Source organism: Gavialis gangeticus, unplaced genomic scaffold (assembly GCF_001723915.1).
Source record: "Gavialis gangeticus isolate Ggan-Ray unplaced genomic scaffold, GavGan_comp1, whole genome shotgun sequence".
In the NCBI taxonomy this organism is placed as follows: Eukaryota; Metazoa; Chordata; order Crocodylia; family Gavialidae; genus Gavialis; species Gavialis gangeticus.
Genome location: NW_017728983.1, coordinates 4,261,744 through 4,284,579, shown reverse-complemented (window position 1 = coordinate 4,284,579; position 22,836 = coordinate 4,261,744). Strand labels below are relative to the sequence as shown.

The following is a 22,836-nucleotide window of genomic DNA, read 5'->3' as shown; positions in this document are numbered from 1 at the left end:
CTGTCTAGGTCCCTTCTGACTCACTGATTCTATGATTCTACGGGAACACTGGGAAGGTGTGCGCTCAGGGTCCAGGTAAGTTGATGGCCTTGGTCTCCTTTCAGTGATAACCAGGAGGAGCTGGAGAGACCCAGTGGACACAGGGGCCGACTCAGTTATCCTGCTATCCTGCTCCTAATATTCCTGCTGAACTACTGACGCTGGGAGTCTGTCACGCAGACCAAGGCAATGCACTTCTGCTGCGACATGTAAGCTCTGCTAATGAAACCTTAAGAGAGTGTGCCTAGGGGTCCTTCACAGAAAACAATGCTTCCACCCTCACGTCCCCGCAAAGGGAGCCCACTCAAGCATGTCAGAGGCCCTTACCTCATGTAGGCTGGAGATTAAGCCAGAAGAGAGACTGGAGAGTCCAAAGCGCTTCTCAATGGTAGACAGGCTGCTCTTGAAGTTGGCACTGTAGAGAAGCTGGGATAACTGGAGAAGGCCATGGCAAACCACAAACACCTGCAGAAAGATTTCTAGTTAATACCTGATAGATGCCCCCTGTTGATACATAACCAAATTAGCAGCCAGACCTCAGGGCTAGGGACAGACATTACACATAAACCCGTTTAAGTGATCAGAAACTGGTTTAAACCTGTAAGAGAACAGAAGCTCAGGGCACACAAACCAGTTTCAAAATGGCTGAAACTGGTTTACGATAAACCTGGCTGAACGTCACATCAGACTTACCTGATTTGGGTCAAACCGGTTTATGCAATGCCTGTCCCAGACCCATTTCTAGTTTAAGTTAAACCAGAGCCCCCCAGCATCCCAGATGCTTTGCAGCCCTGGGCTGTGTGGTCTGCTCTAGAGAACAGGGCTGCCCCCACCCTCTGCTCCCTAGCCAGAGCTCCAGCAGAGACTGCAGGCACAGTGGGGTCTGCCTGGATTGCCCCTGCCCCCCTCCTTGCTGCTCACTGCTTGAGCAGGGATCCTCCCCTCCCTCCCATCTCCCACAGCATGGACTCCAGGCATGTGGTATGCTAGCTAATGCTGAGAGGTATGTGGGTGTGGGCGTGGGCCCATGGCCAATTTCACTGCAACTGGCAGACCAAACATTGGGGCTTTAGAGGTAATCAACAGGTCAGCTGGTGATATCCCTCCTTTCATCCCTTGGGAAAAGCTGCTTAAGAAGAGTTTGGACTAGTGAGAGCAGCTTTTATTTTGTTGATGGGCTGATAAATGCTGTGTTATCAGCTCTCTGCTGGCTCTCTCACCTGCCAGGTTTGCAGACAGTATAAAGAAGCAGGGAGAGGGAGACTGAAAAGCTCAGCATCATCAACAGATGCACATACTGCACACCCCCTCTTTGCCTCAGAGTGCTAGCCCGGGGTTGGGGGCTAGCAACTCTCCCACCCCTTGAGCAGGGAGTGGGGAAAAGCCTGGGACTGTGCAGGCCAGGGTGGGAATTTAAATCTCTTCCTAATCAGAGTATCCTGCCGGGGCCTGCCTGCCCCCCCCCCCCCAGCTCACCACTTTGCAAGGGAGAAGAGGGCTGCTCTAGCACCCCCCTGCTTCTAGCCTGAGCCACTGGAGGCATGTGCTTGAATTTTTTCAGTTCAGAGGGAATGGCTGTGCAGTTGCAAACTGATTCAGTCTAAGTAGGTTAGACTAACCTGCAAAGATTGAATCAATTCAGGCTTAGGCTTTTTGAATGTCTGTCCCTAGCCCATGTGAGCTGGCCAATGGTCTTGTTCTGCTCTGGGGCAGAACCAAGCCAGCATTTGTGGCCACACCTCCTATGTAAGCTTCTCACACAGTGTTAAACAGCTGCGTCTAAGAGTCACCCACATAACTGTGTCAACCAAGGGCCTTCATTTAAGGGTGTTTATTTACAGGTTGCATGCCAAAGGGACAATTCCACTCCTAGGCTCAGCCAGATTGGTGCCCTGCCCTGTTATTTCTTCCCAACATCACATCACCACCTGCAGGCAAATCAGGAGATATGATGGGACATGGATCTGGATGCACCTGCTTTGCTCCTGGCTACTGGCAAAAAGGCATATGGACCATCCTCTCCTCTGGCCTTATTCTCACCAAGAATAGCATCGTCCCTCCATGCCAAGCTACAAACAGAAGTAGTATGTGTGATTGCCCAGTGCCTGTGGAGGCTAAGTGCTTTCAATGGGAGATCATTGCAGGCAGCTAGGTAGGGGCAATGTGCATGCTGAAGCCCAGATAAATATGAGTGTGTATTGCTTTTCAACTCTTTGACATCTGTCTAGCAAGAAAAAAAGCCCCCAAACCTTCATGTTATTTTCTCAGGTTTCTCCATCTCTCCTTCCCTGCTGGCAGGGCATGTCTTAGATGAACTGCCTTCCTGGGTTTGTTGCTCTTTTCTTCCTCTCTTGCTCTCCCTCCTCCCAGCCCTTACCTATATTCATTTTGCCATCCATGTGCATCCAACTGACACAGCTCCAATGGAGAGGACCCTAGCCTAGGCCTCAAGGAGAGCTGGGTGCTGGTCCCAGGCCCAGTTCTACCACTGCCCTGTGCCCAGTTCTACCACTGCCCTACCCCAAGCAATTTGGGGCTGGGACTGCCTCTTGTTGGGTGTCCATACAAAACCCTACACAACGAAGCCTTGATCTCTGCTGGCGCCCTTAGTTGCTACTGAATCATCAACATAATGGCTACAGTTTCTAAGAATGTAGGAGAAAATAAATGTACAGGTACACACACATTTACCTTTCGTTTTCCCTTTGACTGGTTTAGGACGCAGGATTCTCAGCCAGCTGTTTGTCTTACTAAGCTTCCCTCAGACATGACTCCCGTGACAAGGCCAATGGGGGATGGGGGGAAGATGGAGGATGCAGTGGGCTTGGATTAAGCACAGCTAGGGCACTGCTCATGAGAAGTCTGCAGGACAGGAAGGGTTACCCCTTCCCATGGCTGGGTCTATCCTATAATCTGATGGGGACTATTCCTCTTCATCTACTTCTTTCTCTGAAACTCTGCTCTAGGCCTCTTCGTTCCATGACATCTGTGTGCTGGACTTTTAACTCTGTCTGGAACACTGGACTTCAACACGGCGTGAAAAAAATTGCTACACAGGCCAGGCCTGATAATTGGTTTACTGCCTCAGGCTACAAACGCTTGATACAAATGGAGATGCCTGTTTCAGGGAAACCTGTTTCCTTGATTTAGCATCAGAAACCTTTGGCAGGAGAACAGATTGCAGGGCTCAGGGGAGGGGGAAGAGATGTGCTCCTTTAGCAGAAGACTGACTGCTGCTACGGAGGAAGACAGAAAGGTCTCCCAAAAGGCGTGCATGAATTATTCTTTCTTGATTCACTTGTTAATATTTATGCAAGGCTTTGCATAATTACACATTCAGCAGAACTGCAAAGTGATGTGACTAAGTATGGGTGCACCTTTATGGCTGCTGGGATCGAGGAGTTACTGGAGGATATTATTTATTATGTTTGTATATCCTGAAATGCAACTTTATTATGTTTATCAGTTGCTGTGTATCAGCTTTTCACTGCCAGGAAGTTATTTATTTAGGTTGGGGGAGAGTGTGGGCTAATGGTTAGAAAAGCAAATGGGGAGTTTGACTCCTGAGTTTGCTCTTGACAAGGCAATAAGGTATTGTTGCTGTTGTTTGTACCCTGGCAAGGCCAGATTCCTATTTTGACGGGGCCTGTACAATCACAGAACAAGAAGCCACTTCCAACCTTGCAGAGGCTCGTTGTACTCTGTGTCAATAACTCAGTGGCCACTTGATGCACAGCAGGCCACAATGGAGCCATGATGCTTCCAGGCCATGCCTCACTTTTACACACCTGCAAAATGGGTATATAAGTGCCAGTGCAGGCCTATAAGCTCCTCAGGTGAAAGGAGTTTCTTCATGACCATCACTGAAAGATCTCTGCAGCACGACAAGAACAAAGCCAAAAGCCAAGATCCCCAAGACCATGTGATCTGTGATACTTGGTGTGAGGAAACCAAACAGCAGGGCCCACAGTGAAGTGACAGAGGAGGAAAGGAAGTGTAAAGGACACCGAGACAGGGCAGAGACATGATCAAAAGGAGCATAGGCACATTAAAAGAAAGGAATATGTTCACACCCCTGTTTTGATCTATACTTAGCACTATTGGTTTTCCTTTATTTTCTTTGGAATGTGCCTTATGCAAACAGTGCCAATATTTTATTTTTAAAAAATTAAAATAGGGGGAAAAGCCTGTCTGTTTTTTTTAAATGTTGATTCACAGGAAATCAAATATTTGCCGGACTCCGGAAAAGTGCCCAGCAGAAATAATGCTGGGAACCCGAAACAGTGCTCTGGGGATCAAAGGGGCAGCAATGCTCGCAAGTCCCTTACATCTTTGGCTGAGATAATAATAATGATCATACATACTATGTATTGGTAAGGTGGTAGCACCCAGGACGCTGAGCATGGACCAAAACTCTTACTGTGCTAGGTACTGTCCAACCCAGAACAAGAAGATAGCTTGTGTCAGCAAGAAGCTACAACTTAAAAAACCAGAGACAACCAGTGGATGGAAGGACAGTACAGAGCCAAAAGAAAAAAGGAGGCAAGGCTGGTCAGTGTGATGGGCAGTGGCCTCAGGGCTATTTTGTAGGTACCATCACAATGGAGGTGAACCTTAGACTGGGCTAGGATTAAGGACTCAGAGTTGCTTTGGGTCTGGTTCTGGGGGTGGTCTGGAAAAAAGCATGAAATCGATTATTTAAAAAGCAACAAAGGGGCAGTAAAAGCCAGACTGGGGGCAGGAGGTCACATCTTGAAGCCTTTTGATAGGCAAAGGAAGGAAGGTCCATGAAGAGTGAAGACAAGTAACTTATGTTTGAGGCAGAGTTGAGCAAGACAGTAGAAGATGGATGGAGAAGGGAGGGGCAACATGGGCAAAAAAAAAAAAAAGAAATTAGGGAAAGTGATCTTCTGAATGGGTAGGAGGGAGGCGAGACTGCAGTGGCCAATGCCAAAGAGGAGGCTGCAGTACCGAGATGAAAGATGAGGGGCATCTGGGCTAGACTTTCTGCTGTCCCTATGGGTGGGAATGAAAGGCTGTGTGCTAGAGCCACTAGGCAGTGCTACTATAGCATGAGCCCCTGGAAGGGGAACAAAAGGAAAAAGGAAGCACGTGAAAAAAAAGACCCTGCTTATTCCCTGACAGCTCAGATGAACCAGAACCCAAGAGCCATCAGCAAGAGCTGCACCAAACACCTGCTCAGACACTACGGCACTTGTGGGTTGGCTCACGGGGTGAAATCCCACCTCCATTAAAGACCATGGGAGTTTTTCCACTGATTCCCTCAGGGGCAGGATCTCACCCTGGGTGTCCCAATTTATCATTCTAGATCTAGGTCCAAGCAATGCCTGTACAGCCAGACCTAGATCTAGATCTGGGGGTTTGTCTCAGGTTGCTCCCTAGAGTCAACAGGAATGCTACGGGGCAAGAGGGGACTCCTTGGAGCCAGATAAATCTACCCCATGTGCAGAGCAGCATAGCTCTGCAGGCAGAGAGGTAAGCTGAGACAGAAAAGGGGGAGGAGGAGGATTGTTGGGGAGAATATGATCAGATGGAAAAGTTAAGGGTTACAGGCAAATAATAGAAAGGAAGAGCTTCAAAATTAAAGCCAGGGCTGAAGGAGAAAGGTGGCTTCTGGGATGGGGGAGGGTGGCTTAGAAAGGGAGGAGGAATTTTTTTGCCAGATAGTGTTAATTTTGTTATGAAAATCCAGCCAGATCCTGTTTAAGGAGGTCTAATAAGGAAGTGTTAGGGAAACAGAGGAGGGGGGCTGGGAGCACTTAAGATATAGAACAGCTACTGAGAGCTTGATGGTGCAAAGGCGTAGGCAAGAGAAGCAAAGCTGTTTATGAAGAGGGGGGTGGAAGTGAGAGGGCGATTTGACAGTGGAAAATGTCAGAATCATCCCAGGACCTTCTGCAAAGGTGCTGCGCTGCACAGGAACAACAGGAAGGTCAGAACAAGAGGGCAGAGGCGAAGGTGAGGAGTGGCTGGGCAGGCCAAGCTGCTGGAGGAGAGAAATGGCTCTGAGAGGAGAAGGGGGAAACAAAAGTAGAAACCTAGGTGATGGCAGGAGGCAGTGGGAGATGGGGAGAGACGTCAAGGGCCAAGAGCAGCAGAGGGCTGAGGACTGGAGAGCTCGGATGTAAAAAGGGGAGGGGGAGGTTTGCTGGCCCAAGTGGTAGCCAGGAAAGGATTTTTGCAGGGGGACAGAACGGGAGCATGTCGGGAGGTAGATGAAGGGTGCAGCAGTTGTGGCACAGAGGTGGTGGTGGATCCAGCTGGTTAGCGAGTGGGGTAGAAGCACAGCCCAAGCAGAAATTGGATGCACTTGAGTCCACATTTAGATAAATCACTTGCACGTGTATCGAGGCCTATCACGCCTAGGTGGAACTTGGAGCAGACTGGGGCGAGGAAAGCAGACTAAAGAAGAAAACCAGAGGGGAAGCGCAAAGGTCAGGGAAGTCCTGCTGTGGAGGAGAGATACAAGCCTGGGGCAAGGACTTCCCTTGCCCATGACACCCCCCAGAGTCATGTAGTGGGATGACAAAATGAGAGTATCGATAGGTCTGATTCAGGTGCATTTGCTAGAACCCAGCCTGCCTGGCTCTCCTGGGCCGTACAGGCAGATGAAGGGGGAAAGATGTGCCAACGGGGCCTCAGGCAGACAGAAGGTTATGCAACTGGGGCTAAGGCAGGGGAATGCATCACCTGAATCACCTAGCCCATTTACATCACAGATGTTCTGCCCTGTTCTTGGGGAGTCGATCTAAACTCCAGCCTTTACTAACACATCACTCTCAGCCATCATGGAGGCTACTGCTGGCCTAGGAGAAGCTGGAAAGAAGCCAGCGTACTCTAGCAGTGAGGATGTGGGGTGGTGACTCAGAAGACCAGGTTTCCATTGCTGGCTCTGTCACCGATTCACTGTATAACCTGGGGCAAATCATTTTACCTCCATTAATCCCACTTTGGGATTCTTTCATTACGAGTTTGTGCAGCACCGAGCATGTCTCAGTTGCAGTAGAGGAAGTAGAGATGCTCTCCTAATCCAAACTACAATGGCCCCTTATTTCTACTCCAAGGCTGTCACTACTGTGCAGGATTTTCCTCCCCTCCCCTCCCCTTCCATCCAGGTGCTTGGAGCTGAAGCGGCCAGTGTGATCCTGACATTTTGGAGCTCACTGTTGTGGGCATCTGTAAGCAGAGTTACGAACAAGAGGAGAAACACACAAGAGACGATGCTCAGGGAAGACTGACTCATCCCAAGTTAAAATGGGCAAGAAAATCAGGCAGACCGAAGAGCGGTGTCAGAGGTTGAATGCCTTGAGACCACATGATGGGAGGTGAAAGGCAGGGGAGTATTTTTTACCCTGGAAAAAGCTAGAATTGGAATGCCACCCAAAAAGAGGAGGAAGAAATAAAATAATTCTGTGCTTTACAACACCTGTGTGTTGGTGTCAAGAGCCCAGCTGGCTTTTGGACTCTTCCCCACTGCGCTTTTGATCAGCTTTGATAGGATACAGCTGCTTGCCTGAGACAGGCTCTCCCCCGCCTGCAGCACACAGGATTTTTATTAAAATGAGAAGGTCCAAATCTTGCAGAGGTATCATGTTGGGGTAATGGGGAGAGGTGCCTTCCTGGATGAGCGTGGCAGTCTCAAGAGCAATCCAGGGCAGCAGCCCAAGGTCAGAGGTGGACTGAAGGAGGAAAGGGAGCAGGAGTGGTTTGGGATAATGAGGGAGAAGATATCCACCACTGCAAAGGAGAGGGAGGTGCCCAGCTCCCATGGGGCATACGCACATGCTCTTGGACCTCTCCCTTGTCTTTCATTGCTCTCCACGTGTCCCTTCATGTGCAGGCTGCCTGCATTTTGCTTCAGGCTCCTGTATTCCCCCAGACTAATTTAATCCAGTCTATAATCCTTCATCCTCCTCTGAGGTGTTTCTAGTGTGCCTTTCAGTCTTTAAGAGGTTTAGGTTTTAGTGCTATTATCTGTATTACCATGGTGCCTCCTGGCCCCAAACAAGGCTGAGGACCAGTTACACTAGGGGCCGGACACAGAGATGGCGCGAGGCAGCCCACCCCCCGAAGAGCTTGGCATCCCAAAAGGGAAGGCAGGAAGGGAAGCAGAGGAGAAGTGATTTGACCAAGTGCCACTGACTTGCTGTGAGAAAAGTAAGGTTTCCTGTTTTTTAGGTTTGCATCCAGCCAAGAGGCCATGCTGCCTTCTGCAACAGAGCTATTGTTTTTACACTTATTTCTCCCCATCTCTCACTTTTTCTCTGCCCCTCTCCCCTTCCTTTCCCACCGTTGCTCATCATCTGTGTTTCTCTCAGCCCTCTCTAGATGAAGGCTAAAATCCTGGCCACCCCCAGGCTAAGCATTTGGGAAGAGGAGCAGGTGATGGAGTGAATGCTTTGATCACTAGTTTTCCCCACCCACAAGGCAACGTCTGACCTGCCTGTTCCTGAAAGTCAGCATGGTGACATGAACCCTCTCCCCCACCCCACTATACACCCTGCAGGTCCCCTGCAGCCAAGGAAGAGTGGCTGATCTCTCTCACATGCATGGAAAACCTCTGTGCCCAGACTCAGCTACTAGTATCCACCTTTTACAACACTTTTGAAAACAAAATTTGTTTTAAATAAGAACAGATCAACTCACTTGGAGAGAAGCAGGAGCAGTGGAGGGAAAACCACTAGGGTGCCAAGATACTCAGCGCTGCTTGTAGTCATATTACTGAACCTCTAAAAGCAGAGGGAGCCAGACCCTACGCCAGGAATTTTTTCAGAGCCTAAGGCGAGTTCCTGTTCAAGCTGCTGTATTACAGGCATAGTGAGTGAAAGGCACAACATGCACCCACACGTACCCACAAACACGCTCACGCACACCCGCACAAACTGCCTCCCCAGCTCCCCTCTTAATCACCTTGACGTCTCCCTTCAGAATGGCTGCGCGATCGCGGCTGCAGGCTGTTTATACAAGCTGTTTGACTCCCTTCCAAGCCACACTTTACTTTAAAAGGGAAGTAAGCACTGAGAGAGACTCCTTATGCACACTGCTCGCACACGCAGAGCTGCCTGGGCCAACACTGGCAGACCTGGACCTTCCCAGGCAACGGGTTCAGCAAAACCCCACTTGTTGAATGAAGCAGAGAGGACTTTCCTTCATGCCTGTAAACACCTGACAATATTTCCTCCAGGTTTCAAGTTTAAAAGTGACTGAATTGCTGGATATAAAGGATAGATTCTCCTGGCAGAACGGTACTCCTCAAAGACCTGCCCTGTGGGACTAAGATATGAAGTGGCTAGGAGGGCTGCAGGTTGCACACAGTTGCAAGGCCAAATCAGTCCCAAACAATTTGGGAGCTAGCGGTAATCTTCATTTTAAATTAACAAAGATCATCCCTCTCCTCACTGTGAACTGGCCCCTAGAGGGCAACATCCTTGCTCATTTAGGAGCGCAGGCCCGGAAGAGCCCAGAGCCCTGCATCCTCTATGGCATTATGCTATCAGGACAGCACCAAGGTCTTTGTCTATGTGCTCTCTATTATGGGCAGTAAGATTTTATCTCGTATAGAAAATAATCATCAAATGCCATTAACACATTGCTCAAAGCAGCCAATATTCAGTACATTAACAGCAAATGATATGTGCTTAAAATAGCTCATAACCAACTGGGTCAACTGTGCTGTATTCTTTTATCTTGTATCTCTCTCTATTACTGCTTATGTAAGATAACAATTTTGTTGACCCTTAATAAACAATTACTAATGAAAGGCATGCTGAGACCGTGTTTTAACTACACTGGTTAGGAAATGTGGAGCATTTGGAAATAGTTTTGGAGGGAACAATCTATGGGGCTGGTGAAAAATGACCAATGAGATGGTAGTGAGGTTGGCGAACTGACAAAGCAATGTCAAGGTAACCAAAAAACCTTAACAGAGCTATTGCAAATGGGCCTGAGTGAAGGTCACTGCGCTATGATGAAACAGGAGTTTCTTTTCAGTTTAGCAAAAATAAAAAGACAGATCCCCAGTCACAAAGACTGAAAAAATATAAATGCTTAAACCAACAGAGTCAGGCCTTTTCTTTGTATGTTGATTGAGAGAGAGGTACAAGGTTTATTAGGAGCTTGACTCTCTGCAATCAGGAAGAACCTTGCATGGTCACAGTCATATTTGCTATGTGGTATGTGAACAATGGGAACCATTTTGCACCCTGGGACCACAGTGTAATAACACCTGTGTCAATAGTTACTACAGTACTGGGAAGAGGAAAGATGGAGTAAGGGAGGAGGGAATGAAGCCCTTCCTCTCCAGGGTCACCAAACCAGCTCCATGCAGGAATCCTGCACTCACATTCCTTAGCAGGAACGCGGTGTTAATGATTAGAGAAGCAGCCAAAAAGGCTAGGGTGAGATGGCAATGGCCATTCATCATTAAAATGCACTGGGAGAGTTCATAGTCCTTTCATTATAATCTCATTCAATGAGCCATGTTAAGAGTTAGCTTTAGAAACTAATGAGGCCTACGGTTTTCCCATATAGACTCTGAAACTTTCTAAAGCCTTGGGGAGTTCTCACACCTACCCCCCAGTTCCTTGACCTTGGCCATCCAGAAAAGAAGTGCATAATAATAAAATATCAGGTGTCAAATTAGCATGCCACAGGAAAGGGTATTGCCAATGTGGGAAGAGAGTGCAGCATCAGGCAGAGATAATGCCAGAGGTAAGAATCTAAACTATGAAAGATTTGGGAGAGGTGGACTGACTAACTAGTAACAAGGAGGTGGAAGCTTTCATAAATATGGAAAAGATTACTCAGGCTGTTCTTGTTAAGCACTGTTTACTACTATCATTATGATATTCTAGCAAGCACAAGATCAAGATCCTACTGTTCCAGGGGCTATACACTTTTGCATCCAAAATCCTAGTCTCTAGTTTCATAGTAGTTTGGGGTCAGAAGGGACCTGAACAGATTATCTAGTCTGACCCCCCCGCCATTGGTAGGAGCACACGCTGGGATCACATGACCCCAGACAGGTGTTCGTCCAACCTCTTTTTGAATTTATTCAAGGTAGGGAAGTGGTCCTTGCTCCTAGGTAGCTGGTTCCAGATCCTAGCCACCCTACAGTGAAATAGTGCCTCCTAATCTCTAAACTGAACCTACTCTCTGGCAGCTTCTGGCCATTGTTCCTCATCACCCCAGGTGCTGCTGGGGGGAATAGGACCCTTCCTATTTGCTGCTCATCTCCCCTAACGAGTTTGTAGGCAGCCACCAAATCCCCCCCTCAGCCTCCGTTTGCTGAGGCTGAACAGGTTCAGGTCCCTTGGCCTCTCCCCGTAGGGCCTGCCCTGTTGCCCTCCAACCAAGCGGGTGGCCCTCCTCTGAACCCTCTCAAGGCAGGTCACATCCTTCTTAAAGTGCGGTGCCCAGAACTGGACGCAGTACTCCAACTGTGGCCTAACCAATATCGTGTAGAGGGGGAGCATCGCCTCTCTGGACCGGCTTGAGATGCACCTTTGGATCTTTGTGCAGACAGGCAGAGGTTGGCAGGGAAAACAGGGAAAGAACTGACTCGACCACAGTCACACAACAGAACCATGGACCAAACCCAAATTTCCTGACCCCTACATCAGTGCTATACCCACTACACTACAATATCTTACCTGAACGCACTGCTTCAAAAAAAACTTAGGTGACCTAAGATACAGGCAGAGCCGTAATAAGGTACTGGAGAGAACAAGAGAAGTAAAAGGAAGATGTGAATGTGAAAGGCAGTAAGATATCTTTGCAGAAGATTGAACCAAATGCAGCAAAAAGCAGGATGCTGTGAGCAGTAATTTTTAAGTCACAGTTGACTGAATAACTTTAACAGCTCCTTAAATATCTATAAGCAAGTCCTCAAGCTAGTGCAAAGTAGTACCACTCCATTGACTTTAATGGCCCTGTCCCATTTAAGACTATTTTATGCCCCTTAAGTTTTACAAGGAGGTTGCCTAAGCTATGTATGACCTTATGCAGCCTTCAAATTGTTATGGACATACAGCTGTGTCAAGGTAAGTGCTGAGGAGATCTGCTGTGGCATTGGTGCTAATTAAGTAGATACAAAGAGCCAGGGCTTAATTCACAAAATGTAGGGAATGGCTGCGCAGGGAGCAATAAAAGAAGTGAGGATACTTAAATAACTCATCCAATTGTTCGTCTCTAACTGAAGAGTGATACAATGTCATAATCTGCTTCATGACTTGGCCAAGGAGACCTAGTGGAAGGAGACACAAGAACCTTAAATAAATGGAGCGGGAAAATATTTGGAGAGGGTTTGCCTTCATAAGTAGTTGTTTGCTCTTTTTTCAGTCTTGATTCTGCTTTTGAACTTGTCAGTTGAGCTTCAGGAAGCCACTTCAAAACCCACCAACTTAATGGGCTCGGCTCAGGTCTTGCACAGGTACCGAAGTGACTAGATTGCCAGGCAGCACCAAAGGTGTGAGAAATGCACCAGAATTTTTTTCACCATTTCATCATAGGTGATTTTGCTGCCTTATATTTGCTTTTGCCACCCACAGCCTTTCCACCTAGTGTTTGTGGTTTAGCAGCTCCTAGGAGGCACTTACAGGGTCAAGTCTCTATTGTCCTATAGAGACTGTTCAAATCAGGCCATGCTGAATATGAACCAGGCCCTCTTTTTGCCATGTTTGTACTCTAAACAGGCATGATCGGACAAGATAAGAGGGAGGAGAGGGGAACTGAGGCCCACTTATCCTCTAGCGCATGGGCCCAAACTGCAAATCTAAGATTCAGATTTCAAATGCCTCAAAATCTAGGAGCATTCAGACTTTGACTTTTGGTTTGGGGACCACTGAGATCATTGAAGGGTGGGCCTAAACCAGCAGTTCAGAGTTGGAGGAGGAAGGGCTGTCATGGATCACTTGATATTCATCAAGGCCCTCACACAGGGAGACAATTATGCACAAGCTTGAAATAAAGAATCTAGCTGAGCATGCTAAGTGATTAGGGATGCTTTCCAGAAGTAATGCCCGAGAGCGCAGATTGGAGAATGCCTGCTGGAACTAGTTTATACAGTCTCAACTCTAGTTTATGCTGGGATTGTTTAGAAGGTAAATCTGTGCAGCCCTCGGCATGCATATATCTGAGGGACAGGAGCCCAAGCAAAATATCTGTACCAGGTCGTGGTCTGAGGTAGGCAGTGATAAAAAGTACTATACTACAGAGCACTTGCTTATTGTAATGTGATTCAAGGGCACAATTAAAAACAGTAGCTCTCCTCCACACTGCAGGATAGAAATGAATTTGAACCACATTCACAACACTGGCATTTATAAACTGGACATGTCTCTCTCTTACTTAACCAAGCAATTGCACTCCAAAGGACAGCCAGAAGATAAGGTGCCATCCTGCCCTAGGTCCCTGCTAGACATTACATTTATTGTGTGTTAAATCGCATGATAAATTACAACATACCACATATTCAATTCTTTTATCATGTGATAAAAAAGGCAAGCCAGCCACCAAGAGGACGGGTTTGTATCACACTTGAATTTGAACATGTAGCATGGGGATTAGAAGCTAACAACTGGTTCAGAGAGGCACAAGCTTTCAGGCAACAATTTACTTTGTCAGATGATAGGGTCTGTTCCTCGTGACAGGTGAAGTAGGTTGCTGCCTGCAAAACCTCATGCCTCTCTGAACTAGTTAGTCTCCAAGGTGCTGCCCTGCCCTGCCTTCTGCCTGACTATGGGCTAACATGGCGAACGACCTCTGTACTCCAAAAGGAGAATGGAGCAGCAGCACCTCTTCAAAGTGCTGCAATGACCAGTTTTCAGATTCGACCACAACCCACTCTTTCGCTGTACAGTCACGCTAATGTGGTGTTAATTGATGGTGACTACTGCCAGTCTGCAGTGCAGTGGCCTATTTCATGAATTCATGCCATGGTCTGCTCCATCAGACCTCACCAGGCTCTTGCTGCATGTTCAGTGCACGTAAACCAGTTTGAAAATGGCTGAAACTGGTTTGAGATAAACCTGGTTGAATGCAGTATCAGACTTAACTGATTTGGCTCAAACCGGTTTATGCAATGTCCATCCCAAGCCCCTTGCTGGTTTAAGATAAATCAGACTCCCCCAGCATCCCAGCATGTTCTCTGGGCTGAGCAGGGCTCTCTGTTCCACAGCAGGGCTGGCTCCTCACCTCTGCTCCCTGGCTGCAGCTCTGACAAGACTGCAGGCTGCTCTCCACCTCCCCCCACCACTCCCTGCTAAGCAGGAATTCCCCTCTTCCCTCTGACTTACTGAGGTGTCTGTGTATTAGCTAGAAGACTGCATGCTGGCTACAGCCCCTGCTGAATCAAGAGGTAGAATCAACAGGAAGCTGGTAATGCCCCTGTGTTGTTTTCTTAATGGGGTGCTAAATACTGAGTTGGGGTGACAAACACTGTTATCAAGTCCCTGCTGGGCTGGCTAATCAGAGCGTCCTGCAGGGGCCTGACCATGCCCCACCTCAGCTCAGTGTTGTGGAAGGAAGGGAGGGCCGCTCTAGCACCTCCCGGCTTCTAGCTTGAGCCACTGCAGGCATGTCTGCCTGGTTACAAAACTGATTTAGCCTAGCCACGTTAAACTAACCTGCAAACATTGAATCAATTCAGGCTCAGGCTTTTTGAATGTCTGTCTCTAGCCATGGTAACTTATGCTGAATTTAGCAAAAATTTGATACCTGCATCATGCAGGTATTAAATTTGTGCCCAATTAGCTACTGCACAACAACACACATGTAGATGCCTTACTGCGCAGTAACAGTGTGTGTGAACTGACTTAGGACTAACTTTAGTCCCAAGTCAGTCCACACGCAGCATTAATGTACTTAAATGCGTGCATGTGTAGATGCCAACCTAGTCCCACTGCACAGTAGATTTAAACTGGCATAAATGCACATGTAGGGATGCCCTGTGTGTACCAAAACAGTCCAGTCACGGCTTCACGTGCTTGAATTGTTTGGTCTGAAGCATCTGCCCCACCTGCACTGCTGGTGCCTCCTATTCCCAGCCTGTGCACTCTTGCTCGGTATCTTTAGCGTACTGTTTTTGCCTGTGCTGTCCCCACTACCCTAGTAAGTTTATTTTCTTGTCATGCAGCTTAATCCTTGCACTTTTGGTGCTCTCTGAGCTCTCTTCACAATGTATCAGTGTCCCCTAGAGATTTCCTTCAAGGGAGCTTCAATTCACTTTTGTTTTCCTTGACCCACAGACTTATGCAAACACTCCTCTTGCACACCCACAGCGCTGGTCATACCCTCGCTCTCACTATCAGCGACACTCCTCTCCCATTCCGCTCATGATAATCTTATCTACGCTGACCACTCCTTGGTTATGTTTGGGCTGAGCCACCTCCCCCTCATAAAAATCTGTTTCCCTGCTCCTAGAACCTTGATCTCACTAAACTTTCCACCTCAGTTTGCACTCTGGATCTCTCCTTCTTTGACCCTTATTTTACCCCTGGGGAGAGAAGAAGGGACCAAAGCTATAAACAATATGATTAGCATCTGTTAATGTATCCCTGGGAAGTGCTGAGGCTGTACAGTGATAAGGAGGAATCTACACGGAGTAGAATAAGTGCCCAGCTCTCACGGGGATCCAGTGGAATTTGAGGTCATGACTGTTATGGTGCATCTACCACTTCTGCGTCACTCCCTCCCAACAGCCTGACCCTATTCCAAGGAATTACGATAACAAGTGGCAGAATGGAGAGTCACTTCCCTGGCAGCCACACAATACAGTCAGGCAAATATTGCCATACTCCAGATGTACTCCCACTGGAGACCATGGCCCTTCTTTGGGTGAACAACACTACTTCAGAGGACTAAGGGGCACAGGTGGGAGCCACGGTGGTTCAATACAGAGCACCATCATGCAAGAATGTCAAGAATCTTCTTGAGGGCTCCAGTTGGCAAGAAACACTCTATTATGCACTGTTTTAGATACTGTGGGCCTGATGCTTATTCACTCTGACAGTGTCAAGGGGCCTTAAAGTGAGTGGAAGTTTTTTTAAGCCCCTCAGAGGTATGAAGAAGCCAGACTCCAAAACCAAACCTGTAACTCATTTTTCCCCCCTCTTTTTTTCAAATGAACTTCTTACACATTTATATTCAGAAAGCAACCCTCATCCTCTCATTCTTTTCCAACCAATGCATTCTCCTTCCCTCCTCCAGGCTCTTCTCAACAACACCCCTCAAAGCATTTCTAACAAGGACCAAACCCCTACCTTACAGAGTCCCACAAATGCATCTTTGATGCTCTTCTACTTCCAATGCACCCTCCTCCTGCACCGTATCTCCTACATTTTCATGGTAGCAATTTGACCCTACCTGCGTCTTTCTATGCATTTAATAATGTATCTTCATCAGAGCTCCCTTAAATTACATGTCTGAGGAATGGAAGGGTTTCTCTTGGGCAGAACATCTCAACACACCATTTCTTTCCCTTTATGATCTTTCTTGAATTTCCTTCATGACCTTTCTTGGCATACCTCCCCAATATCAACCTCAACCTCAGTGTGAACCTTGCCCTTCAATTTGCCTTCTCTCACATTTCAAACATCACATGGTTTTGCTTGCCTTGCGCCCTGGAAGCATAATGCTGTCATTGTCTCTGCTCCACTGCTACTGGAATGCTACCCATGTCTCCGTCTCATCCTTCCTGGATGACTTCAGTTTCCTTTGTTATGCTTCTCTTGTCCATCAGAGGACAGCCTGGGCAGAATGCAACTGGATTTCTTTCACATACCTGTACACAGCCAGAGGGAACCAAGCTCATCACCTCTCTGTTCAAGTCCTCACCCCCCAGGCTCTGGGGTTCACTTCAGGATCCAATTTACTACCCTCTTTTCTTTTTAGACTCTCCATGGATTCAAGCTACGTCCCTACTGATTCTTTCGCCCCACCATCTTGCATCCACATAGCTCAGGCCTCCACTCTTCTCACTGTGTAGTCTCAATGGGTCAAGAATATGACAGCTCATGAGCCTGTCCTTCCACAGCCTCAACCACCTGGATGCCCTCCTGCTTCTCCCTCTACTTTCAAAGAATCTGTCCAAGTTACTGACCATGTTATTTATAACCTCCCTCCCCTTTGCCATTGGTGGCTCTTGTGATACTGCACAGACTATTCAAAGTCAACAGTAACCACAATACCTTAAACTGAAGAAGATGCTGTAAGTACACAACTGCCAAAAGGTTAACACAGGATTGGGACACTTCAAATGGAAGACACCTCTGAAAAAGCCATTGTCAAGTGTGGCTTAAAAGGAAGACAAGGTTATTTGGGTAAATGTGGTATCTTCTATTAAACCAACTAAATAGTTGGGAAAAATTGTTCTTTGCAAGCTTTTGGGCACAGGCACCCTTCCTCAGGCATAGGGAGAGTCTGCTGGTCTTTGCCTTCTCTCTAGGGTCTGAAGCGAAGCAACCAACCCCCTCATTTAAAAGAAAGATATGGGTGACAAGTGACTGAGTGCCCAAGTGATTAGGATGCTGACCTGGGACGTAGAAGCCTCAAGTTCTGTTCCTGGCTGTGCCACTGACCTGCTGGGGAACCTTAAGCACATCACTTACTGTCTCTTTTGCATCAACTTAGATGGTGAACTCTTCAAGGCAGAGCCTGGCCCTATGAGGCTGACCTTGGTTAGGACCTCCTGAGGCTACTGTAGTTTCAAAACACCAACAATTAGCATCCTGAGGGATCAACTTCCACTCCCCTAAAGGGCCACAAGGAAGGTTCGGTCACCCACACACTACAAATGTCACCCATAAAAGACTGAACATAGATATACCCCAGGACAGTTTTTCATGCAGCAGCAATAGCAACCTATGGAAATTTCCTCTAAAAGGCCTTTCCAGGACCTGCTCCCACACTATTCTCTCTGTACCAGCAGAGACACTTCCTAGTCCAGCCATAACAGGGAGAGCCAGGATGTTCCACCCCCCACTTCTAACCACCCTGATAACTAGCCAAGATATTATCAGCAGCCTAATGCAGATAAATATGAGGTTAAAGCCTTGATTTTTATTTTCCACTCCATCAGCAATGGATTATTCATCTCTACACACAGAGCTTTCCCTTCCTTTGCTTCCAACTGATAACTCTCCAGGCCAACATGATGGAGCAGAAGGTGAAACCTACTTGGGGCTTCAACTGGCACAACTGTATTCCCAAACCAACAGCACAACTGAGGAGCATTAGCCCCCTCTAACTGTAATGGCACAGCATAGCAGCAAAGCCCTTCCTACCTCAAAGGGATTGGGAATGACTGGGGGGTAGGGGTAGGTCCTCTGACTGCAGATAATACAGTGCAGGGAGAGAGGGGATGGGAGGAACTCCATTGTAAAAATCTGGGCTTGTTATTTTTGGAAGCAATCTTGCAGAAGGCACTTTGAAAACACTTCCTCGTATAATAAATAGGAACCTCCTTCCTGGCATCTAGAGCGCACTGTGACTTGAGAATGCGGTCGCATTGGAATTACAGTCGAGATCAGCAGCTGTCAGTGCTTATAGCCAGGCAGACACTGCTTATTAAGCTAAGTCTTGATCTTGGAATACTCTCTAAGTAGGCAGGTGCCAGGTGCATCCTCCCAGCAGCAGGTGCGGGATGGATGCCTTGTTTGACTCATTGTTAGCAGTGCAAAGGATTTATCTTATAAATGAGGAGTATAGTACCCTATAAACCAGATGATTTATGCTGCAAAGCAAACTGTTGCTCTTTAGGTTCAGGATGAAGATTATTGTGCCATCACTGCTTCCCAGCTTGCACTTGCAGGCATTCCTGTCTGGTGTTTCAGTTCTTCTTTGGATGGATGGAGGGTTTTGGTGATTTCTGGCCACCACTGTTCAACCCAAGGGTGATCATTTTTTTTACCACAAGCCTCTATCCCATCCACCTGCCTCTATCAGCAGGGAAAGAATTCCAATAGTGCTAATTAGCTAAGCCACTTGTAGGGAATACATTTAAAAAATAAAAAATAAATGTAAAAAAAGCCTTCACATCCCCTCTAGCTGGCTTGCCTCTCCCCAGCTCCCTATATCCTGCCCTCCTACATCCTCCAAGGTGACATTCATCCCTGCCATCAGGCTGGCAGCAAGCAGGGGTTACATGCTTTAGAGCAGGTTTAGTAGTACCTCAGTCCGTTTTGCATGCAACCACTCAATGGGAAATACACTGGAAGTTCTGGATCCTGGTCCTTCCTTTGCTCAGCTGCACTTTGACATCAACAGCGCAATGGCAGCAAGTACCGACCAAACTTATCTAAGACTGCTTCAACAGCCCACAACAGGTGGTTAAGACAAGGATGTGATAGCACTCCTTTACATCTTGCTTGCCTTTGAGAGGCAGCCTGGTCCAAGATTAATTTCTTAACTTTGGTTTAGGGACCTCGCCTTCCATGATTTAAGCCTCATGGACATCAGAAGACGATGGAGATGGACAGATGAAAGATGCAGGTGAGAGGGGAGAAGCAAGGCCTTCAGGTCTAATTGTCTTTTGATATCCGAGATTTTTCTGTAGACTATAATTTGATTTAGGCTCCTTTTGGGCCACTCAGCAGCAGAATGGCTGAACTTTCTGTGTCAAATTAACAGCACTAGCAATATTTTCTACTGAATCCCATGGATTCTCTGGCACTTCTTCCTTTTCAGGGACAAATGGGGAGGGCTGTCCTTTTGAGAGGATAGGACGGGACAGAATTTGGGAATGGAAGGAAGTACTTTTATCATGGTGGAAAGGCCTTCACAGAGAAGAAGTTTTTTAAACATTTCCTAAAGCTGGTCGCAGTCCCTTGGTCTCCCTGCAAGGATGTTCCAAGGAAGATCCCCTCCATCTACAGTGCTTTATCCCCAGATCTCACATACTGCACCCTGAGCTCTAGGGTCTGCACAGTCCCAGGAGGAGAGGAGCTGGCAGCGTAGCGCATAGACTAACATCTTTGTTGTAATGGGACTTGAGGATTAGAATGGCTTTAACAGCATGAAAATTGGAACAAAGACCTTAAATCAGAATGGGGAGGTGACAGGAGAGGGACTTGAGCACAGACTTAATGTGCTCATGGTGGCTTGAGCTACAGGAAGGGCCGATGGCCACCTTCAGTACCAGTGGGGTCCTGTGCATTATCTTCATGCTCTGCTTCAGAACAGGTTACACCTGCAGGGAACGTGCGTGTCCCAGTCCTCATTCAGGAGGAAAAGAACAGGTTTTATAGGAAACTGGAAGTAAAACCAGCCACTTGGGGGGGGACTTAAGTTGCCTGAGCAACTTGGATGAGCAAGGTCTCAAACAAAACCAAACGTCAACTGGACAAAGTGCCACTGGCAGCAGGTGCCTCAGACTTCAATGTGAATGCAGCATTGTGGTGCTGAGATTACTGCATAGTCCTAGGAAGATGCATGAGATTTGGGGAAACTTCAGTGAGAACAGTGTAAATCCTGTCAAAATATTGTTTCTGCTCCAAGAAGGGTTGTGCTGGTTTTGTTTCAACTATAAGAGAAGTGTTGGGACAAATGGGTCTTTTAAAGGCTCCAGGTATTTTTTCTTGCCTCCCTCCGGGTGTATATACTCCATTAGTAAGCATTAAAAGGACTTGTATGTTCCGCCTGATGCAAATGTAAGCCCTGGGACAGATTCTGCTGTTCATTAAACCTGCACAAACCAGACCTGAGGAAGGGCACTTTGTGCTCAAAAGCTTGTCTAACATCTCTCCCAACAGAGTTGGCCCAGTAAGAGGTATCACCAAACAAAATCTTTGCCCCTCATATTTTCAGGAACTTCACAGCTACAAGAATTACCAATGCCCTACAACAACCTCTGCAAAGGTAACTTAAAATCCCCATTTTTACTTCTTCAGCCTAGAGCTGGCTGGACCAGGAGTTGGTACAAGTTGGAGCAACCTGAAAACTACTCTGTTCCAGCAGCCCATAATATACTTGACACACTTTAAGGCCAGAAGCCTAATAAAAGGATTATTTAGTCCAATCTCCTGGATGTCACATTATGGCAGCCAGAAACCAGTAGGTATCAAGAAGTCCTTTCATACATTTTAGAGCAGCTGGAGAGAAAAGGACTTAGGAATGTGATACCAATGCACCCTTGGAGAAGTTTGCTCTAGTGATGGGACCCCCTCCCATAACCACTTACATGGATGGGCTTTTGTCTTAGTAGATACCCTGATGCATCTGAAAGAACAGGTCTATGGGGGAATTACAGTGAATTTATATTAGCACCGCTGTGACAAACTAAATCAACAATATTTAGCAGCTGCTGCTTGAGAGCAAGTAAGTTTGGGACCTTGAGGCTTGGAACAGATGTTGCGCTTGTTCCTGGACAAGTTGTGCCTGAGTTTTCCAAGACGAGCTATATCCCAGGATTGTCACATACCCCTATCACCCTTCTAATCAGGGTTTAATGAGCAGCTGAATGTACTGCCACTTTTCAGCCTTCGATTCAAGGATACAACCCTGGGATAACCATTCAGATGCACTTTGTGATGTTCCAGGAGAAATTGTTAGGAGTTTTTAACCCTTGAACCTTTTTAGGATTTATCCCTGGACTAGATACATGGATGTCTGAATGATTACACTTTGTCCCAAGATAAAATGGTACATGTTGGGACAAACGTGACGTCAGTTTGTAGCCTGAGAGGGTGTGAGGAGTGAATAAGAGGCGTTCACTCCTTAGACTAAAAGGAACAAAATGATTAAAGATGAAACTTGGATAAATGTGCCTCCTGGCTCAGTGCCTGGTCGAGCCCCAGGCATTTGTACCCTGCTCAGGCTCTTTAAGAAATTTTCAGTTTATACTGGACATGCAGACAAACTCTCCCTTACAGCAGTCCTAACAGGTAGTACACATATACATATTTATATGAAGCCAGTGGGCAATCACCTTCTGTCTTTCCAGCAGTGCCGGCTGCTGTCAGCCTGCAGAAATACAGGTAGGGGCCAACAGCAAGTCTCCCTTACTTGGCATCTTGCATGGTCAGCAACACAAGAAAGTCAAGTGTTTCACGGGGTGATGGAAAGCCGTTCTCTACTCTGTCCACTCCACCCTGTCACCCCAATGTCCTGGCAGCTGCCACATATAGATAAGCGTATGCCGACACATATATGTGCACACACGTCTATTCCCCTAGTGATTCACAGTGTGCCTAGGTATGCTACGGTCTCTCACAAGAGTTGCCTGCACATCAGTGGAAGAACTCAGACGTGCGTCTGTGAGGTAGGATTTCTTTCCAAAAACGCTTCACGTGACAAGTTTTGGAACTGGATCTTTCAACAGTTCTCAAGAAATCATTGGCAGCTTTCTAAGGCTGTGTCTTTGGAGAGTGAAATATGTCTTCAAGGAAGTTCTAAGTGGCAAAAAAGTGCAAGGTCAGATCCTCACCTGATGCAAATCAGCATCACTATAATGACATCTGCCATAGTGTTTACACCAGCTCAGGGTCTGGAGCAAAAAAATGCACTAAGGTATGAGGAGAGGAGAGAGAAAGGAAAAAAAAAAAAGGTGTGGTTTCTTAAAAGGTGAAAGTGAATGTGTTTTAAAATGATAGCATAACAACCCCACTTCCCCAGGTAGATTTCTATAAAAGGATGAAAAGAGCAACAGAGCCTGCCGAAGTTGTACATTTAACAGGCATTAGCTAGTTGAGGTAAACTCTAAGCACTCTCTGTCCTGGGATTTAAAACATATTAAGTGGTTACACTTTTAAAAAAAAAAAAAAAAAAAAAAAAAAAAAAAAA

The 22,836-nt window shown here is 47.0% G+C and overlaps 1 protein-coding gene across 1 annotated transcript in view; it reads right to left on the bottom strand.

Moving 5' to 3' along the window:
• Positions 1 to 22,836, bottom strand: part of SLCO2A1 (solute carrier organic anion transporter family member 2A1) — a 133,853-nt gene that overhangs the window by 68,880 nt on the left and 42,137 nt on the right. The window contains exon 4 of the mRNA XM_019513040.1: positions 367 to 504. Within this exon, the coding sequence (XP_019368585.1) occupies positions 367 to 504 (138 nt within the window). The remainder of the gene's footprint in view (positions 1 to 366; positions 505 to 22,836) is intronic.